The 19460-nt window shown below is 43.6% G+C and overlaps 1 protein-coding gene across 1 annotated transcript; it reads left to right on the forward strand.

Annotated features, from left to right (window-relative positions):
• The first annotated feature begins 7059 nt into the window (after nucleotides 1–7059).
• On the forward strand, nucleotides 7060–18647 carry GINS4 (GINS complex subunit 4). The gene is made up of 8 exons (XM_049631485.1): nucleotides 7060–7240; nucleotides 7928–8042; nucleotides 12024–12110; nucleotides 12955–13068; nucleotides 14502–14599; nucleotides 14765–14853; nucleotides 17519–17609; nucleotides 17692–18647. The coding sequence occupies exons 2-8, from the start codon at nucleotides 7947–7949 to the stop codon at nucleotides 17786–17788; spliced, it is 672 nt and encodes a 223-aa protein (XP_049487442.1). The 5' UTR covers nucleotides 7060–7240; nucleotides 7928–7946; the 3' UTR covers nucleotides 17789–18647.
• The last annotated feature ends 813 nt before the right edge of the window (nucleotides 18648–19460 follow it).

Raw genomic sequence — 19460 nt, forward strand, 5'->3', positions numbered from 1 at the left:
TAAGCTGTAAGTATTTAGAAATACTGAGTTTGGCCTGGTTTTCATTTAGACCTAAAGATAATTCACTAAATTACATAGACCCTAGAATAGACACTTCTCTAAAGAAGACATCCAGATGGCCAACAGGCACATGAAAAGATGCTCAACATCACTCCTCATCAGGGAACTACAAATCAAAACCACACTGAGATATCACCTCATGCCAGTCAGAGTGGCTAAATGAACAAATCAGGAGACTATAGATGCTGGAGAGGATGTGGAGAAATGGGAACCCTCTTGCACTGTTGGTGGGAATGCAAACTTGTGCAGCCACTCTGGAAAACAGTGTAGAGGTTTCTCAAAAAATTAAAAATAGATCTACCCTATGACCCAGAAATAGCACTGCTAGGAATTTACCCAAGGGATACAGGAGTGCTGATGCAAAGGGGCACTTTTACCCCAATGTTTATGGAAGCACTTTCAACAATAGCCAAATTATGGAAACAGCCTAAATGTCCATCAACTGATGAATGGATAAAGAAGTTGTGGTTTATATATACAATGGAATACTACTTGGCAATGAGAAAGAATGAAATATGGCCTTTTGTAGCAACGTGGATGGAACTGGAAAGTGTTATGCTAAGTGAAATAAGTCATACGGAGAAAGACAGATACCATATGTTTTCACTCTTATGTGGATCCTAAGAAACTTAACAGAAGACCATGGGGGAGGGGAAAAGGAAAAAATAAAAGTTACAGAGAGGGAAGGAGGCAAACCACAAGTGACTCTTAAAAACTGAGAATAAACTGAAGGCTGATGGGGGGTAGGAGGGAGGGGAAAGTGGGTGATGGGCATTGAGGAGGGCACCTGTTGGGATGAGCACTGGGTGTTGTATGGAAACCAATTTGACAATAAATTTCATAATAAATAAATAAATAAATAAATAAATAAATAACATAGACCCTAATAAACACGAAGACCTGCCAGCACTTAGACATATGAGCTTCTCATCAGATGCCCATGACCTAAAATCACATGAATTTTTTGATGGAAAGATGACATTTCTCTTTGCAGACTCTTATCCAGAAATTTAGAAAATAGTTTTATGTAACCTGATAAGTAGTATATTGGCCATAATTTTTCAGAAGATAAATCGCTTAAAAAAAAAAAAAAGGCAAATGTGGGACACCTGGGTGGCCCAGTTAAGCATCCACCTTCGGCTCAGGTCACAATTTCATGGTTCATGAGTTTGAGCCCCAGGTTGGACTCTGCGCTGATGGTGTGGAGCCTGCCTGGGATTCTCTCTCTCTCTCCCTCTCTCTGCCTCTCTCTCTCTCCTTCTCTCTCTCTCTCTCTCAAAATAAATAAACTTTAATAAAAAATAAAATAAAGAAAGGAAAAGGCGTGGTCATTGTGTATTCTGCAATGAGCACGTGACAGTACTGTTTTTATATCTCACCACAGTGTTTCCCATTCATCCCTCTCAGAATTTATTCATTCTTTCTGCAAACTGTGTCACATGCTACCTCCTCAGGGAAGCTGCTATAGGCTAAATGATTGTGTCCCCTTAAAATTCAAAATTCATATTGAAATCCTAACCCCTAATTCAGAGCCCTCATGAATGAGAATAGTGCCCTTATAAAAGCAGCCAGAGAGCTCCTTTGCCTGTTCTACCATGTGAGGTTACAGTGAAAAGACAGCTTTCGAGAAAGTGGGCCCTCACCAGACACTGACTCTGTGGGCACAATGATCTTGGACATCCCAGTCTCCATAACTATGAAAAACAAATCACTGCTATTTATAAGCCACATAACCTATGGCAATTTATTACAGCAGCCCAAATGGACTGAAACAGATGCCTACTCCAACCTTCTAAAATGTTCCCACCCTCAACGTTCTGCTACCCAGCTTTATTTTATACCACCTGACAAATAGTTATTTGTTTACTGTCTGTCTTCCACCATAGAGTCTGTGTTTCCTATTCACTGCTTTTTCTTTAGTACCTACACAGAGCCTGACAGCGGATACTCATATCACTAGATGCTCAAGAAATATTTGTTGAATGAAGAAACTAATGCATGCATGAATGATGGGCACTGTGCTGGATTTGAGGGCTACCTTCGGGGAATTCACAGTCTCCTGGAAGAAACACACATGTTAAATCTGCAATGTAGCATGATAAATGTAATACCAGAATAGTATAAGGTATATTGGTGACCTGAAGAAGGGGTGGATAGGTTATGAATGCAGTCACAGAGGAATAGTTACTTTGGCTGAGTCTTGAAGGATGCACAGGAGTTCATCAGACAAGGTTAAATAAAAAGAGAAAAGTCTGGAAAGAGGGAACAGCATGTGCAAAGAAAGGAGACAAAATCCCTCGCGTCCTTGAGTAGTTCAACAGGACTGGAGCAAAGAGGGTGTAAGGGAGGAAGACCTATCCTACAAGAAAATCAGCAGCACTGTTTTCCAAGAGAATGACTAAAATCACACCGGCACCTGCCAGCCTCCCTACTTCTCTCAAGGGAGTCTACTTTGTCCTCCAACAGCCTGCTCCAGTGCGGGAGTCTAGGCCTAAGCGCAAGGAGGTGCTGGCCTTACAGGTGTTCTGTTCACTCTCCTCTAAGGAAAATGTCAACCATGTAAAATAGCAGAATAGGAAACCTAGAAATAAACTCACAATTTTATGGTCAATCTTTAGCAAAGCAGGAAAGAATATGCAATGGGAAAAAGTCTCTTCAACAAATGGTGCTGGGAAAATCAGATGGCCACTTGGAAAAGAATGAAACTGGACAACTTTCTGTCACCATACACAAAAATAAATTCAAAATGGATTAAAGACCTAAATGTGAGACCTGAAACTATAAAGATTATAGAAAAGAGCACAGGCAATAACTTCTTTGACATCAGCCGTAGCAACTTCTTTCCAGATATGTCTGTAGAGAAAGGGAAACTGAAGCAAAAATAAACTATTGGGACTACACGAAAATAAGGAGCTTCTGCACAGCAAAGGAAACAATCAATAAAACTAAAAGACAACCTATAAAGGGCACCCGGGTGGCTCAGTCAAGCATCAGACTCTTGATTTGGGCTTAGGTCATAATATCATGGTCATGGGATCGAGCCCCACATTGGGCTCTGTGCAGAGCACAGAGCCTGCTTGGGATTCTGTCTCCCTCTCTCTCTGCCCCTCCTCCACTTGCACTTGCACATGTGCACGCACTCTCTTTCCCTCTCTCTCAAAAGAAAATAATGATAATAATAAAAGGCAACCTATGAATGGGAGAAAGTATTTTCAAATGACATATCCAATAAAGGGTTAGTATTCAAAATACATAAAGAACTGAGACAACTCAACACCCAAAAAACAAATAATCCAATTTAAAAATGGCAGAAGATATGAACAGACATTTTTCCAAAAAAGACATGCAGAAGCCACTGACATGTGAAAAGATGCTCGTCATCATTACCATCAGGGAAATGCAAATAAAAACCACAATGAGGTATCACCTCACACCTGTCAGAATGGTTGAACTCAACAAGAGACACAATAGGGCACCTGAGTGGCTCTGTCAGTTAAGCAACCGACTCCAAAAGGTTTGCCATACAGTATTGATTATGTATATTTTGTCTCTTATCTTTGGTGATTGAAAAAAAGTAGATTCACACTTATTAATGTGTATTTCCATAGCGATCCACAAATATTTTGGCTATTTCTATTTGCTGTGTCTATACCTGCAATTAATTTCTTCACTAAGCAACACCCAGAAACTACATGGACTTTTCAGTTTCTTCAGTTGTACAGGGTCCTATTTTCTGGAACTTTGGGCAGTAGCTTTTCCCTTCTTTTGCCATGTTTGTGGCTTCATGTTGAACTTGTCTGAATCCAGGTTAGCGTGTGCATCTTCAATCCCTTCAATCATCAGAACTTGCCTTGCATTTATCAAACTGCACCCGACTGCTATCATAGCCTCTGTGATTCTCTTCTGCGTGTGATTGTTTTAATGAATGGCATTCCATTTATATGGTTATGTAGTCATTTTTTTTTAATTTCTTGACAGTGGGTGCACACGAACCAGGTGTTCCTGATTGCTGTCTTCATTGTCCATAATGTAACTTAAGACGTGTCTTTTCTCCCACCTTCCTGAACTTGACATTGCCATGTGACCAACGGTTTCATCATTGTTTGTGCTGCTTCTCCCCAGGTAGTTCTATGTATTCTTTTTTGGACATCTTAAATTCTCCTTTTTGATGCAGTATAAATCTTTCTCTGAAAACTCATTTTACTAATGTGGTTTTGTCTGATGCATGTTAGTTGGAGTCAAAGATCTTAGAAGTAAAAGAGGGCCCCTCGATTTTTTATCTATCCCTGTGACTTCAGGAAGACACCTATTGTTCTCACTTAACAGGCAGCGCAACTAAAGCCCAGAGAAGTGACTTGTTTATGGCTACACCTCTACTGAGTAAGGAAGCAGGAATTGGACCCCTGCTCCCCAGTTAAGGAGAAGAGGGAGACTGGACAAGGCAGTTGGCACCAGAGAAGGGAAGTCTCTGGGTCAGTAAATTAATTAATTGGTACTTGTGTGGAGAAGTTATCAGGGCTTGGACTCAAATCTACAACACTTAAGAATATTAGTAATGACACTAAAAAGCTATGCAGTAATGAAAATTATGGAAGAATGGGATTGAGCTCAAAGACTAATGTTTTAATCATCTAAATCTGCACAATAAACCACCCCAAAACTTAGGAGCTGAAAACAATATTTTGCTCACAAATCTGCAATCCAGGCAGAGTTCTGCAGGGACAGCTCATCTCTCCATGTTAGCTGGGATTGCTCACAGTCTGAGAGTTAGAATCATCTCAAGGGTCACTCAACTCAGGCATCTGGAGGACAGAACATGGGACTGCTGTGGCTTGTCAGACAGCAGTCTCTATCTCCATGTGACCTTTCCATGTGGACCTTTCAGCATGGCAGCTACAGGAGACCCAAGCTTGCGTATCAGCTCATTGCTCCCAAGGGATGTAGCTCAAGAAAGAGAATCATGTGGAGCCTGCACAACCATTTACGACTTAACTCCGGAGGTCATTCAGCATCACTTCTGCCACATTCTCCTGATCAAGACAATTACAAAGTGTTGTCAAAAACTGACCTCTTGGCTCCAGAGCCAAAATATGTAACATGAAGACAGAGTTTGGGTACAAAGAAGGAAGATAGTTTACTACTCTGCCAGGGAATAGAGGCTGCAGCAGGCTAATGTCCCCCAGGACTGCAAGCCCACCCACAGTAAAAGGCTGAAGGGTTTCACAAGAAAATATAGGATCAAGGTAGTTTCAATAGGAATCTGGTACATGCTGCCAGCCACCTTCATTATGCCCTCAAGCTGGTCTCATGACTAGCACTGGCACTGGCCATCCCAGTCTCATTTCTGAGTATGCACTGAGGATCAGTGAGATGTCAGCATCAATACCAAGTTCCTGGAACAAAGGATTCTACAGAAAAACAAGTGAAGGGGAGGAGGAGGCTTCAAGAATTAGGAAAAGAAAAATTTGTTCAGTTGAAAGTCAAGCCTTGCTGAAGTGTTTACATCTTGATTTCCATCCATCTTTACATTTCTATAGTGGTCTCAGAAGGTCTTCCCAGATTTAAGAGGCAAGAACACAGACCCCCACCTCTCGGTGGAAGAGCATCAACATTGTAAGAAGAATATATGGGATGAGATCTATACCAGAGCATCTGTCTTTGGAAAACATAATCTGTCACGACTGAAAACCATTGGACTACCAAACCATTGAAACAGAGTTGAAAGGGACCTTGAAAAGGCCATCCATTTGTCACTAACAAAACTCATTCTGAGAAGACAAGCTCAAATGTAAATGTCCCTTCCTTTTGGAATCCCTCTTTGATGTCCCCCCAGCTTCTATAGCCCTTTGTAAATACTCCCACTCTTCCAATCAGTATATTCCATTTTCAAAACATGGTTGTAATCAGGCAGGTACTACCCACCTGTCAATTAGCCAAACTTCTTTTTCTAATATGAGTATGGCATAGGAAACATCACAAGGAAAAGAGTCTTCTGACTGCTGGGGAAGTGACACTTCAGGGGAGCAGCGACTGGCACTTTGCACAGAAAACAGAGCAGAGGAACAGAATCAGCAATTCAGAGAAAACCTGACATCACGCAAAGAAAATATATATATACATATATATGCTTTTGTCCTACATTAAAGGTAGATGGGGCGCCTGGGTGTCTCAGTAGGTTAAGGAACAGACTGTTGATTTCCGGTCAAGTCATGATCTCACCCTTGGTGGGACTGAACCCCATGTCGGGCTCTGCACTGACAGCGTGGAGCCTGCTTGGGATTCTTTCTCTGCCCCTCCCTGAGTGCTCTCTCTCTCTCAAAATAAATAAATAACCGTTTTAAAAAATGTATAAGGCATAGCAGTACAGTAAATGTCAAAACCTGGAGAGTGAAGCAGCTAGGATAGAAGCATAGCCTAAAGCAGCGTTCTACAACCTCACCTGCGTTAGTTTGGCTTGGAGAGCCTGTTGAAACACCCCCAGAGTTTCTGACTCAGTACGTCTAGGTCAGGCCTGAGAATCTGCATTTCTCACGGGTTTCCCGGCAATGCTGCTGCTTGTGGTCTGGTACCACCCTTTAAGAACCACTAGCCTCAAGGTTTTTAGACCTGGACGTAGTGGCCACAGTGAAGCCCTGGCAAGGATGAAGGAACCAGAGGGCCACAAGAGCGGTGGGCAGAGAAGATGACCCAAGAGACGGAAGTGGCCTGATTTTAACAAAGCCCATTTCTCTTGATGGCCTCCCTGCTGGCCAGGGCGCGCTCTCGGGGCATTGCATTCCAGGGACCCGAAGGCTGCCTCCGACGCACTCCCGCAGTCACGAGACGCCCCCTCCAGACCTTCCCTGGGCGGTGTCAGACGCGAACTCACAGGAAGGCGGCCGAGCGAGGTGGGCGGGGCTCACCTCCTTTCCTGAGGCCGCAGGGCGCGCTAGACGCGGAGAGCCGAGTCCCCGCCCCCGGCCGTGATTGGTCAGCGCCGCCCGAGCGTGGTGACGTCGTGCGGGGGGGCGGAAAATTTGGGAGAAGAGCGCGGGAGTTGAGAAGGGTCGGCTACATCCGGGAAAGGCCTTGAGATTGTCGTTCCACCGCCAGTTGCTCCTTGGGAATTTGGGGCAGCTCCCCACGAGTTTCCAGTACCGCCTGCTACCTGGGAGTGCCTCTCTGCCTCCCCGGTGCCCAGGTGAGCATCCAAGTGGGCGAGTGGGACATCTGGGTGTGTGTGTGTGTGTGTGTGTGTGTGTGTGTGTGTGTGTTGGAGGAGGGGATAACTGTGCTCCTGTGACACCGAGAGACGAGAGGAGCGGGAGGAATATGCTCACTTTCCCGGATGCTCCGAGGGCATCCTCTCGTCCCCGCCGCCCACCTTCTTAGCCTTTGGGATCACTGGTCTGATGTTGCTGGGCCTTGTGGCTCTAGGAAATTAAGCATTCATTAGTTCTTCCAACAGTTTTAAGTGTCTCCAGTGAGTTAAGCACGGCGCTAAGCGCAGGAGTACACAGGTAATGATGTCCCAGTACTTAGAAGTGCCAGGGACAAAGCAGATGCGTGATTTATATTTGAACTGAAGTGAACACAGCCCGCAAGGAAAGGACTTCTACCAGGAAGACAAACAGTTACTGCCTGGTGTGATAGATGCTCAATCCGAGATGTACCTGGAAACACTTTTTAAGGGGTGACCTCTTTGGGGAACTGATACCTGACTTAAGGTTCAAAAGAAGAGGCAAAGAGTTGGAAAAATTCAAAGCCTATGAATTGACTAGCCACTGCCAGGGAGCCTCTATAACACCAGTTGTAGATATACAGTTGCATATTATTGCAAATATATGGAAAACACATTGCAGGGTATTGGTTCTTTTATTCCCATTAGGTTCCTGGTTTCAGAGAAGATGACAGAGGAACTGGACCCCACAGCACAGGACTCTGATGGGGGTAGTGAAGAGGTGGTCCTGACTCCTGCAGAGCTCATTGAAAGGCTGGAGCAGGTACGCATTAATAACGGTGGTTATTTCACAGAGTTGCTGTGAGGGTTAAATGAAATGATATATGTAAAACACTTAGTATATTGTTTGACACAAGATTAGCACTCAATGTTAGCTGTGAGTAGTAATAATTCTTACAATAATCCAATAATGTAGGTGTTACTGTCCAATGTGAATCAAGTCTCTTTGACTCCAAAATGTGTGCTCTTCATCTACTACACTCGTTGCCTTATTCTTGTCTTCTCCCTTTAACAGCCCCTTTCCAGAACTGCCTCATGTTTGTTACTTTAGTATTCTTCATTGTGTCCTACCATGCATGTTATGACTGACAAAAGAAGGATAATTTTAAAACTGTATCCTTATATGATAATCTATGATGATAATTAAGGAGTAATTCTTAATTTGTTTTTATATCACAGACCTTTTTGAATATCTGGTGAAAACTGGCTCTTTTGTCCAGAATAACATATGCATACACACACATGCAGAAATTTTACATATAATTTCAGGAGATTCACAGACACCCTGAAATCTGCCCACCTAGTTTAAGAGCCCCTGTTTGTTAGGAAAGGATTCATTAAACAAAAGTCCAAAAGCACAAAGCATAAAGGAAAAAACAGATACATTCAACTGCATTAAAATTAAGAACTTTTTGGGGCGCCTGGGTGGCGCAGTCGGTTAAGCGTCCGACTTCAGCCAGGTCACGATCTCGCGGTCCGTGAGTTCGAGCCCCGCGTCAGGCTCTGGGCTGATGGCTCAGAGCCTGGAGCCTGTTTCCAATTCTGTGTCTCCCTCTCTCTCTGCCCCTCCCCAGTTCATGCTCTGTCTCTCTCTGTCCCAAAAATAAAAAATAAAAAATGTTGAAAAAAAAATGGATGAATGCTCGTACAAAAATTAAAAAAAAAAAAAAAAATTAAGAACTTTTTTTTTTTTACACCTTGATGACAGTAAAAAGACACGCTGCAAAACTGGGAGAAAATTGTTCACAATATTAGTATCCACAGTATCTAAACAAACTTTACAAACTACTCAATAGAAAAAATGAAGTCCGAACAGGCATCTCCCAGAAGTGGAAACCCGGATGGCCAGTAATACCATGAAAAAGATGTTCAATCTTTTTAGTGATCAGGAACATGAAGATTTAAATCCCAAGAAGGTAACCATTTCATACCCGTCAGATTGGCAGAAATGAAAAAGGTGAATAATATAAAGCAAGGACGTAGGGCCATTTGCACACCTGTATATACTGTGGTGAATTGGTGCACTTTGGAAAATAATTTGTTCTTGTATTGTCAGGTTGAAAGCATACATATCTTGTGTCCCAATCATTCTACTCCCAGGGACAACCCTAGAAAAAACTTCCAGGAGACATGCACAAAATGTTAATAGTATTGCTTGCAAAAGTTAAAAACCAAAAATAGCCCAAATATCCATCAACAATAGAATGAATAAAAATCATGAGATATATATATATATGTATGTGTGTGTGTGTGTGTGTGTGTACACACACACACACACACAGCAGGGAAAAAACCAACAATAAAATGAGTGAAAGGTAGCTCCTGCCACAACATGGGTCACTCTCAAGAGAATAATGTAGAACAATAAAAAGTAAGTTTTTGAAGAAACAATTTATGTTAAGCTCCACCATTTGCAAAACTGTTGTTCGAGGCCGACGTTGTGGCACATACTAGTGCACTGCCGTGCCATATCATGTTAACCATCTACCCTCTGGGACAGCCAGAGGCAACCCAGGCTGGTTGCCTCTTGTGGGTACGAGGGGCTCCTTGGAAGGAAGCCTGAGGATAGTGGGGTCTGACAACACAGCCCCGGTTGGCAGAAGGTGAGCATGCCTCACATCTCGGGCCTGAAGCTCCATTGCAGTGCCCCGAGTATGCCATGGCATGGGTCCACCACCTGGACAGCTGCCAGAGCCGGACACAGACTCAGAGGCTGCACAGCATGGCCTGAGGAGCAGCCTGACAGGCCATTGATAAACACAGCTCCGGAAGCATGTATAGGATACTCATGAATACCTGTTAAAAAAATGATTTAAAAGTTATTACCTACAGTGCAGATTTTCTCATTTTAATGATTGTATTAGTTTGCTAAAGCTGTATAATGAAGCACCACAGATTGGGTGGATTAAACAACAGACCTGTATTTTCTCATCTCTGGAGGCCAGAAGTCTGAAATCAAGGTGATGGCACTGTAGGTTTCTTCTGCGGCTTCTCTCCTGGGCCTGTAGATGGCCATCTTCTCCCTGTGTTTTCACATGATCTGCCATGTGTGTCTGTGTTCAGAGTTCCTCCTCTTGTAAGGACATAGGTCACTGGATTAGGGCTCACCTAATGACCTCATTTTAACTTGATTACCTCTGTAAAGACCTTATTTCCAAATACAGGCACATTCAGAGGTGCTAGGAGTTAGGACTTGAACATATGGATTGGGGACACAATTTAGTCCATAATGATGAACAGCTTGTCATTAAAATTTTTGATCAGGAACCAGATACAGCTATTTCAAACATAGAACCTGATTGTTAAAAAAAGCCCATGGATTTAAATGTAAGTTTCTCACTAAATATATTAAAAACTTTTTTTTGAAGGTTTTACACTTCTACAGATTTTCTCCTAATGTTTTGTACATTTTTATCAAAATAATTTCATAATGTCAATGAGAAATCTCCCTTATCTACCCCATTTCACCCCAGTGTATACCCAGAAAGTGCTTTCATTTTCTTTGAAATCATTGGGAATTGTTATGTAGAGATACAAACAAATGTAGTGACACTGTGGAGAAAATTAAATACTAAGGTCAGGCTAACGAATACCTTTGAAGAGGGAGGGAGACACAGAGACTTTTAAAGTAATGATAATACGTGTTAATGAAGTTCTGTGCACACAGGTATTTATATTTCCATTCATGTTGTATGTACTAAATATTACTGTACCTATTCAGTATTTAATAAAATCAGTTAAAAAGAAAAACTCCTGCTTTATTAGTCCTGTATGACAATTTGGGCTTTCCTTACGTATAATGCTACTTGAAAATACAGACTGTCTGGTTGCAGGTGCTTGAGCATGTGAGAAACATTTTTATGATAGTACCAGTACCTAGTATTTAATAATGTGTCTTCGTGGTGATAATTGGAGATGCAGAGACTCAAGGACATCAAAAGGAATAAAGTGAGCCTGATTGGCATGTAATTCTGAGCTATGCTGAAACTAAATTTCCTATAATTGAAAGAGAAGATTAGTTTTCCTCAGTCACTCGTGGATATTTCAGTTCTCTAAGCCTTGGTAATTTCTGAAATGTACCAAGCATCTGGGCCTGAGTCATACATAAATTAAGGATTTAACCTCTTGTTCCAAAACTATTTAATAGATGAATATCCTTTTATATTGTGATCCTCTATACTTTTAGGCGGTTAGTAAATAATCTGTGTTTTCTCGTTAATAAGATAAGGATAACTGTATCCATTTCCTCTCAGATGGTATAGTGATGAATGAAAAAGTATTTTTAAATTGGCTCTAAGCTTCAAGAATGAGGAGATGTGTGGATTTATGTGTTACTTCATCTCTTACAATAGAATGGTGCTGGTGCCCCCTGGTGGGAAGTAGCAGGTGAAGAAGTAGAAATGTGTTGTTATTTGGTGAAAGGTACAGTTTGAACACCAGGTGGTGTTACTCTCAGTAGTAGGTATCATACTGACAACATTTTTGGAATGAAGTGATTTTTCTTTTTTTGTAATGTCGGTTAACTATAAGATTGTAAACACAGCCTACCTTCTAAAAAAATAGAAAAGCTATCATAAACGTAGCTTGTTTTGAAAGCATTTCCAGTATTTCCAACTCACAGGCAAACAGTTTTCTTTGTCAGAAATAGCTGTGGTTTTCATGGGATATGTACAGATGCACAGGGTTATTTTGCTCCATTGTGAATGATAGTGATATATATGGTGGGGGGGGCATTGTTTTTTAGGCCTGGATGAATGAAAAGTTTGCCCCTGAGCTGCTGGAAAGCAAGTCTGAAATTGTAGAATGTGTCATGGAACAGCTAGACCACATGGTAAGAATTGCTTATGTCAGGGTTACAAAGGAAGAGAACTTTAAAAGCGTTTGTCAGCATAGTGAGAGGTTGTAGCCTGTTTTGTTTGTAGTCTTTTTTGTTTGGCCCAGCCTTGTTTTGTTTTGTTTTGTTTTGTTTTGTTTTTAATATTGAGTTGGTTACCTACATTTCTAAAGCATGAGTGTTCCTTTGAATATCTAGACATCAGCTCTCCATGAAAAGTCTAAAACCCTGTCAATACCAGACCCACATTTCTATATGAGAACAGCTGACCAGAGCTGGGTAAGGGCAACCCCCCCCCCTCCACCTTTCATGTGCTATCTGCTCCCCACAGTCCCTAACTGCCCACCTTTCTCAGATACCTTGCCTGCCTGACCCCCACAGACACTTGAGTTTGTGGCCCTTGGCTTTCATGAGCTGAGCTTAAGTCCTTATCAGCCTCAGAGTACCTTTAAAACATTGGTATTATACCATTTCTCAACTGGTGATTTAACACTGCTCTTGGACATTTTTTCTGCTATACTCTCTCCTTTACAATTAGACCAGAATTCTTCTAGACCCTTCTGACTGACCATATTCAGATTTGATTCAGATGGTTGTTTTCTAAAAGTAAATGAGAATTGTTTGAACTTTTTATAATGAGGCTGTAGTCACATCTATATTATTTGTGTATGCAAATGAGAACTCTCAGGAGTTTTTTGGTTCTCCTTTGACCTAAATGTAGTCTTTGAGTCCTCAACACTGCCAGGGATGATAGTTCCTGTGGAATTGTGCAGATTAAACAAAGAAGGTCCTTAGTCTGAATATCATCTTTTTTTATACACTTCATTTTCTCTTTTAACAGGAAGAAAATCTCAGGAGAGCCAAGAAAGGGGACCTGAAGGTCAGTATCCATCGAATGGAGATGGAGAGGATCCGCTATGTCCTTAGCAGCTACTTGCGATGTCGGCTCATGAAGGTTTGACATGGAGATCCTGTGGGCGTTAAGGCAGTGCAGTTTGTAATATAGATTGAGTGTCTTGGGGGAGAAGTTGGGCTGGGGCCTGGGAGAACCCGGGGCCTGAAGGTGCTGCAAAGACCAGTATCAGGGTAGCTAAAGAGTAAAGAGGACAAAAGATTATTCTGGAGAAGCATGAATGGAACATGTGTTGCACACTTCTGAGGACACATTTATAGTCTGTTTATCAGCTGTGTGGATGGTGCCCCATTGAATTACAGCATGGCAGTCCTGAAGAGTTGTTTGCATCAGTTGGCCAGGGAATAATGACCAAAGGAAAACCAGTTTCAGAAATTATTTTGTACCCATCTTGTCGCCAGTGTCAAATTGACCCTGATAACTTGACGTTCAGCTATAGTTCTGAGGTCGTCTAACTTATGTCTAACTTTGCAGTGAAATTGCAAAACTTAAACTCCTTTTAACAGATAAGCGCTCATTTATCTCGGCTCCAGGTCCTTCCCATTGTCATTTCCCTACTTGCATTTCCTTCCACATTTTTCCAAGCTCACCTCATTGTGGACTTCATCCTTGCTAGTTATATTCTTATAATTAAGAGTCACTATTCTGTCTGCTTGTGCATTCTGTATTCATCTTTCCAGCTTTTGTATGTTCTATCTCATAGAAAACAACCTTTACAGTTACCTAGAAATGTTAAGTGATATCCCCTATCTCCCTCATAAATATCATTTACAACTGTATTTTCAGATTTTCTTTCATGAAAGCCTCTCATCCTTTTAATTTATTTTTATTTATTTTTTTAATGTTTATTTATTATTTTTGAGACAGAGAGAGAGCATGAACAGGGGAGGGGCAGAGAGAGAGGGAGACATAGAATCCGAAGCAGGCTCCAGGCTCTGAGCTATCAGCACAGAGCCCGATGCGGGGCTCGAACTCACGGACCGCGAGATCATGACCTGAGCCAAAGTCGTATTCTTAACCAACTGAGCCACGCAGGCACCCCTCCTCTCATCCTTTTTAAATGGTCTTCCTTTTTAGAGCACTTATCTTTGCTCTGAATTCTTTGAAACCTGCCTTCTTGAAATCTTGAAAGTCTAGAAAGGGTCATGACCATGAAGACTTGCTTTTTTTTTTTTTAATGTTTATTTGATTTTTTGAGACAGCGAGCAGGGGAGGGGCAGAAAGAGAGGGGGACAGAGGATCTGAAGTGGGCTCTGTGCTGACGGCGTGAGAGCCCAACATGGGGCTCAAACTCACGAACCACAGGATCATGACCTGAGCTGAAGTCCAGATGCTTAACCGACTGAGCCACCCAGGCACCCCAAGACTTGCCATTTTTTGAAGTCAATTCTAGATTAACCTCAACCCATTTCAGAAGACTAGGATATTTGACTCTTGAATCCTGACACATTTTCACAATTTTTATTTATCCTCAGATAGAGAAGTTTTTCCCTCATATCCTCGAAAAGGAGAAAACAGCCCACGAAGGGGAGCTATCTAGTCTTTCTCCAGAGGAGCTGGTCTTTGCCAAACAGTGAGTAAGCAGGACACAGGGGGACTGCTTTCTTTCCCTGGCTTGTGAGCATGAGTTTTGGTGGTTGTCTCCATGGATCCGATGACTGGGCCATGGTGTGCGTCCACCAACCCGGCAGCTCCTGCCAGTCATGTGGTCACAGCAATTTGGATTCCTGTCTTTCAGGTACATGGCTAACACAGAGACGTACCTCAAGAATGTTGCCTTAAAGCATATGCCTCCTAACTTACAGATGGTGGACCTCTTGAGGTCAGGTGAGCAGAACGCTCTCTTTTCAGACATAGCTTCAGGTGCCTTGGAATAAGATCTTCATGTTTACTCTCAAGCCTGGAAAAGTAAGTATTGTAGATAAGCAGAAAAGGGAAGAGAGGAAGTGTTGTGCATTAAAAACAAATCATTAAAAGCAGGTGTAAGGGTAGCCATTTCAGCATGACTTTTGTGGTCTTCAGCTTAGGCTGAAATTCTTATGACTGCCATTAAAAATGTAGACTTGCTCATGTTCAGTCATTCATTCCTTCAGTCGGTATCTGCTGGGCATCCACAGCATGCTACACTCTTCTGAGACTGAGGAGGCAAAGGTCTCCACATTCAAGGGGCTCGCACTTTTCCACAGATTCCAACCCATGCAGGGACTCCCTAGCTACCAAGGAGGAGTTAAATAGGCTAAACAGACCTCCAGTGATTGCCACTCACTTCCCAGCCACCCAGAGGAAGGGCTCCCAGTATTTTTTGTTGTGTGGGGTGTCTCATGGAAAGGGGAGCAGGGCTGAGAACGAGAGGAGAAAGGGAAGGCAGCCGGGAGAAGGGAAACCCAGCCAAAGCCACCTTTGTGCTCATCTCGCACAGTCCCCCAAACATCCTGCTGAGCCAAGGGAAGGGAGTTACGGTAGTCACGCTCAACCCTGGATCAGCCAGTTGGGGACCCCTGACGTGTAGGTTAAAGTCCATGGCCCTCAGCTGGTGGTAGCTTGACATATCCCAGCAGAACCTCATCCAGCAAAATTGCCAGGCCAAATGAAACCGTTCTCTGGGATCCACCTTGTTCACAACCTGCATGTAATGTGCTGAGGCCACAAGTTTAAGTACAACTGAGCCCTGGGAATTCATCTCCCACGCATCCTGTGCTGGGGGCCACTCTGTGACCCCTGTGGCAGGAGGATCGTTGCCCGGGCGTCTCAGCTCAGGCTGCTATAATGAAGTACGAAGACTGGAGGGCTTAAAAAACATTTATTTTCTCTAGGCCAGAAGCCTGCGATTGGGGTGCTAGCAGGCTTGGTTTCCTCTGGGGCCTCCCCCATGGCTGCCGCTCTGTGCACACAAACCCCTCATGTCTCCTCCTCTTCTTATAAGGACACCAGTCATCCTGGACTAGGCCTACCCTAATGGTCTCATTTCAGCTTAATTACCTCTTTAAAGGCTGTTTCCAAATACATTCCCATTCTGAAGGACTGGGCTTAGGGCTTCAACAAATGAGTGTTGAGGGGACACAGTGCAGCCTATGACACCAGGAGCAAGGCAGACCCATAGCAGATTTGTGGAACTCTGAAGTGGTCAGTTGGTGAACCTGCCTGAGGAAAACAAAAGCTCCAGTCCGTGTCCAGTTCGGCCACTTTTGTCTGCACCTTGGAAGAATAGGAATGAAGCAAGGACCGTATGCCTAATCATTGCCCAGCGCTATCGAATCTAGTTGATTCAAACAGCCATGAGCATGCTTCTGAATTCCTGAAACTGACTTGAACTGAATTCTACTCATTGCTGGCGGACACCTTCTAAAACACTCACATGCCACTTGCCCCAGATCCCTTCCAAGGACTAGAGCCAGGCCCCCTGGAATTGGAAGCTTGCAGGGGGATCCGCCTGCCCCAGTGAAATCAGTCTTGCTTAGTTAGCCCAGGTGCCCTGAGTCCCCCTCAGACCTCTGGAGTACTGTAGACCCCACCGGCAGAGTGGGGGAAGGCATTTTGAAGTCTAAGCTGGGTTCCCTAGAATGAGTAGCTGCTCAGTGGGGGCAACTGACCCTGTGAAGTTGGAGTCTCTTTGGCAGGCCCCAAACTGTGGAGCGGCCCGGGGAACCCCCTTACACCTTTGAGCCAATTATACTGAACCCCCACCTGTGGGTGAGGGAATCAAGGGCAACATGAATGCTGAGCTAGCCTCTTAGAACTGAGAGTTATCCAGTAGGTTCTCAGAACCTGCAGCTGATGGGAGTCCTCTGGGCACACATGGAGCTCTGGGAAGTGAAGAGCTGTCGAGCAACCCAGCACAGGGCACCTCCTTACATGAAATGTTGGCTGATGGTGGAAGAGGCAACAGCCTCTTACCCTGTAATCAGCCAGTGAAGGACCACTTACGGTGAAAGCCTGTATTCCGTAGTCTGACATTCAAGACTATCCCATCACCCAGTCTTTTTCATTCTCCCTCCTCCCACTCCCTTGTATAAAAATATTGCTCACTAGATTTATACACTCTGTCCTCCCAGAACGTCATGTATATTTCTACCTTGGCCCTTGGTATTACCTCCCAGGCTCACTTTTCCTCATTAAGTCTGCATTGACTCCTTTCTCCCCACTTCCCTGAGTGAATGTGCCACCACTGTGAGGCTTTATCAGATGCTGCTGGTAGCCCTTTCCAAAGAGACCATGTGTTACGCTTGCTTGTGTCTTCCATGGTGTGTGGCAGGATTCCCAGCACATTTTACATATTGTCATCTATTGCACGAGCTGTTGCTGTGTGAAACCATGGATGGGAAGTGTGCTGTTCCCATAAAGAGCCAGATATCTCCTCAAAGTTACCCCTCCCCCAAAATGCTTTCACATCAGGGGTCCCTTAGTGCTCGGGACAGTTAATCCCAGCAACTTTCCCATGTTGATCTTGTGAGCTGCTGAACATTTTCTGACTGCATTATCATTTCTCTGGCAGTTCCCAAACCAGATCTAGATTCATACGTGTTTCTGAGAGTAAAAGTACGACAGGAAAACATACTGGTAGAACCAGAAACAGACGAGCAGAGGTGAGTCCTTGACCATGGGAAATCTTACTCCATTGGGGCACCAGCTCAACTCTGTGGATACATTTTTTTCCTTCTTTTTCAGGGACTATGTGATTGACTTGGAGGAAGGCTCACAGCACTTGATCCGTTATAAAACCATTGCACCTCTGGTGGCTTCTGGAGCTGTTCAGTTGATTTAAAATCAAAAATAAATAAACAAGAATGATGGGCTGGAACCTTAAAGGAAATATTTAGAAACTTCTTCCCACTTTGTCTCTCAGGACAGCAGATCTCCTCCGCAGTGCTGTGGATCCCTTGGGCATTGAGAAGGAGCTCAAGGACCTACCTGGCCACACAAGCTGACTGCTGTTCTAGCCACAGTCGGTAGATGGAGCCATCGCTCTGCTGATTCCACGTGCTGGGCAGGGACCTGGAGATTCTCCCTTTATGCGCCTATTCCAACAGAAGATAAAATATCTTCTAGGGTATCTCACTAGATTGTGTGAAGTAACCTTCTGAAACCTCTCATATTGTACTTATAACAGTTTCTGTCCTGGCTAACTGAGAATCACAACCAAACCAATAAACCATTATTAAGTTTCTGTTTTGTGGCAGAAGGAGCCTCGGGGCAGTTCTCATTTTGTAGCCTAATGAAGGATGTTCTCCCTGCTGCTAAGCTGCAGCCCTTCCCTGAATCTCAGGCAGCTTGGCCAAGCCACCCTCCAGGCCATCTGGCCATTCTTGGCCAGGAACGTTAACGGCAACATTAACTATCCTATCTTGTGACCTCAGCAGCGTTTCTGTTTTTAGCTCTACTTTCTCAAGGGAAGTGGATGAAATTAAACTAATATGAGGGGTGAGTATCACAGGGATACCTGAAGGGAGGATGTAGAGACAGTGAATGAATCGTCTTTTCCTTGAAACATGAGAAAAAGGAACCTGCATTCCAGTCCTTTCTTGCTGACGAGAAGGCAGCAGATTTTCGTTTATATGATGTAGGCTTTTAGAGTAATCGATGTAATATGGGTATCATTTCCAAGAGAAATCACAAAGAGGAAGGTTTTATTCATTAATAAAAACATTTTCTATTTCATGTGGTGCTTTTTTTCCACAGTGACTTTACCCTCTTCAGCCATTTATAAAACAAATATGTATTGAGCATACAGTGTGCCAGCACAGTTCAAGGCACTGAGGCTCCAACCCAGAATAAGACAGTCACTGTCACTGTTCACATGGGATAAGTGCTTTGCAGAGGGTTGGAACAGGGTGACTCCCTAGAGAGTATCTAGATTGGAGTTAAGAGGTTCTCACCGAATTCAGTTAATCTCACTGAATTAGGCTGAGACCTGAACACCTAGAAGGAGCCAGACACACAGATCAAAGGGAAGGTCATTCCCAGCAGAGAAAATAGATTGTACAAAAGCCCTGAGGCAGAAATGGGCTCTGGCTGCAGTCAGTGTGCCCAGAACACAATGGGCAAAATGGAAAATGGTACACAGGAGGGTCTGAGGAGCAGGCTGGGCCCAGATCATGTAGGGCTTTGTTAGCAAGGATCCCTGTTGGCCCTCACAGCAGTCCTGAGAAGGAGACAGGGCTGGTAGTAAGTCATAGGTGGAAAGTGGATGTTCAGTGGTAAGTCTGAGACTAGAACCCATGTGCCCCTCCTGATCACATGTACACAGGCTCACTCCCCATTGCCTCCCTTGCTCTGAGCAGCCTACAGAGGGATGTGGGCTATGACACTATTAGCCAGAACAGTGCCTCCGGAGCCTTAATATGAACGCCAATTGCCCAGAGGTCATTTTAGATGCCGACTCCGATTCAGGAAGATGGGTGGGGCTGGAGTTCTGCCTTCCTGAGCAGCTCCCAGGC

This window comes from Panthera uncia, chromosome B1 (assembly GCF_023721935.1).
Source record: "Panthera uncia isolate 11264 chromosome B1, Puncia_PCG_1.0, whole genome shotgun sequence".
Lineage (NCBI taxonomy): Eukaryota > Metazoa > Chordata > Mammalia > Carnivora > Felidae > Panthera > Panthera uncia.

Bases quoted from the DNA above. Each gene is read 5' to 3' on its own strand.
- GINS4 (XM_049631485.1), top strand. From the start codon at position 7,947: ATGACAGAGGAACTGGACCCCACAGCACAGGACTCTGATGGGGGTAGT. The intron at 8,043-12,023 runs GTACGCATTAAT...ATTGTTTTTTAG, and splicing joins TCATTGAAAGGCTGGAGCAG to GCCTGGATGAATGAAAAGTT. The intron at 17,610-17,691 runs GTGAGTCCTTGA...CTTCTTTTTCAG, and splicing joins CCAGAAACAGACGAGCAGAG to GGACTATGTGATTGACTTGG.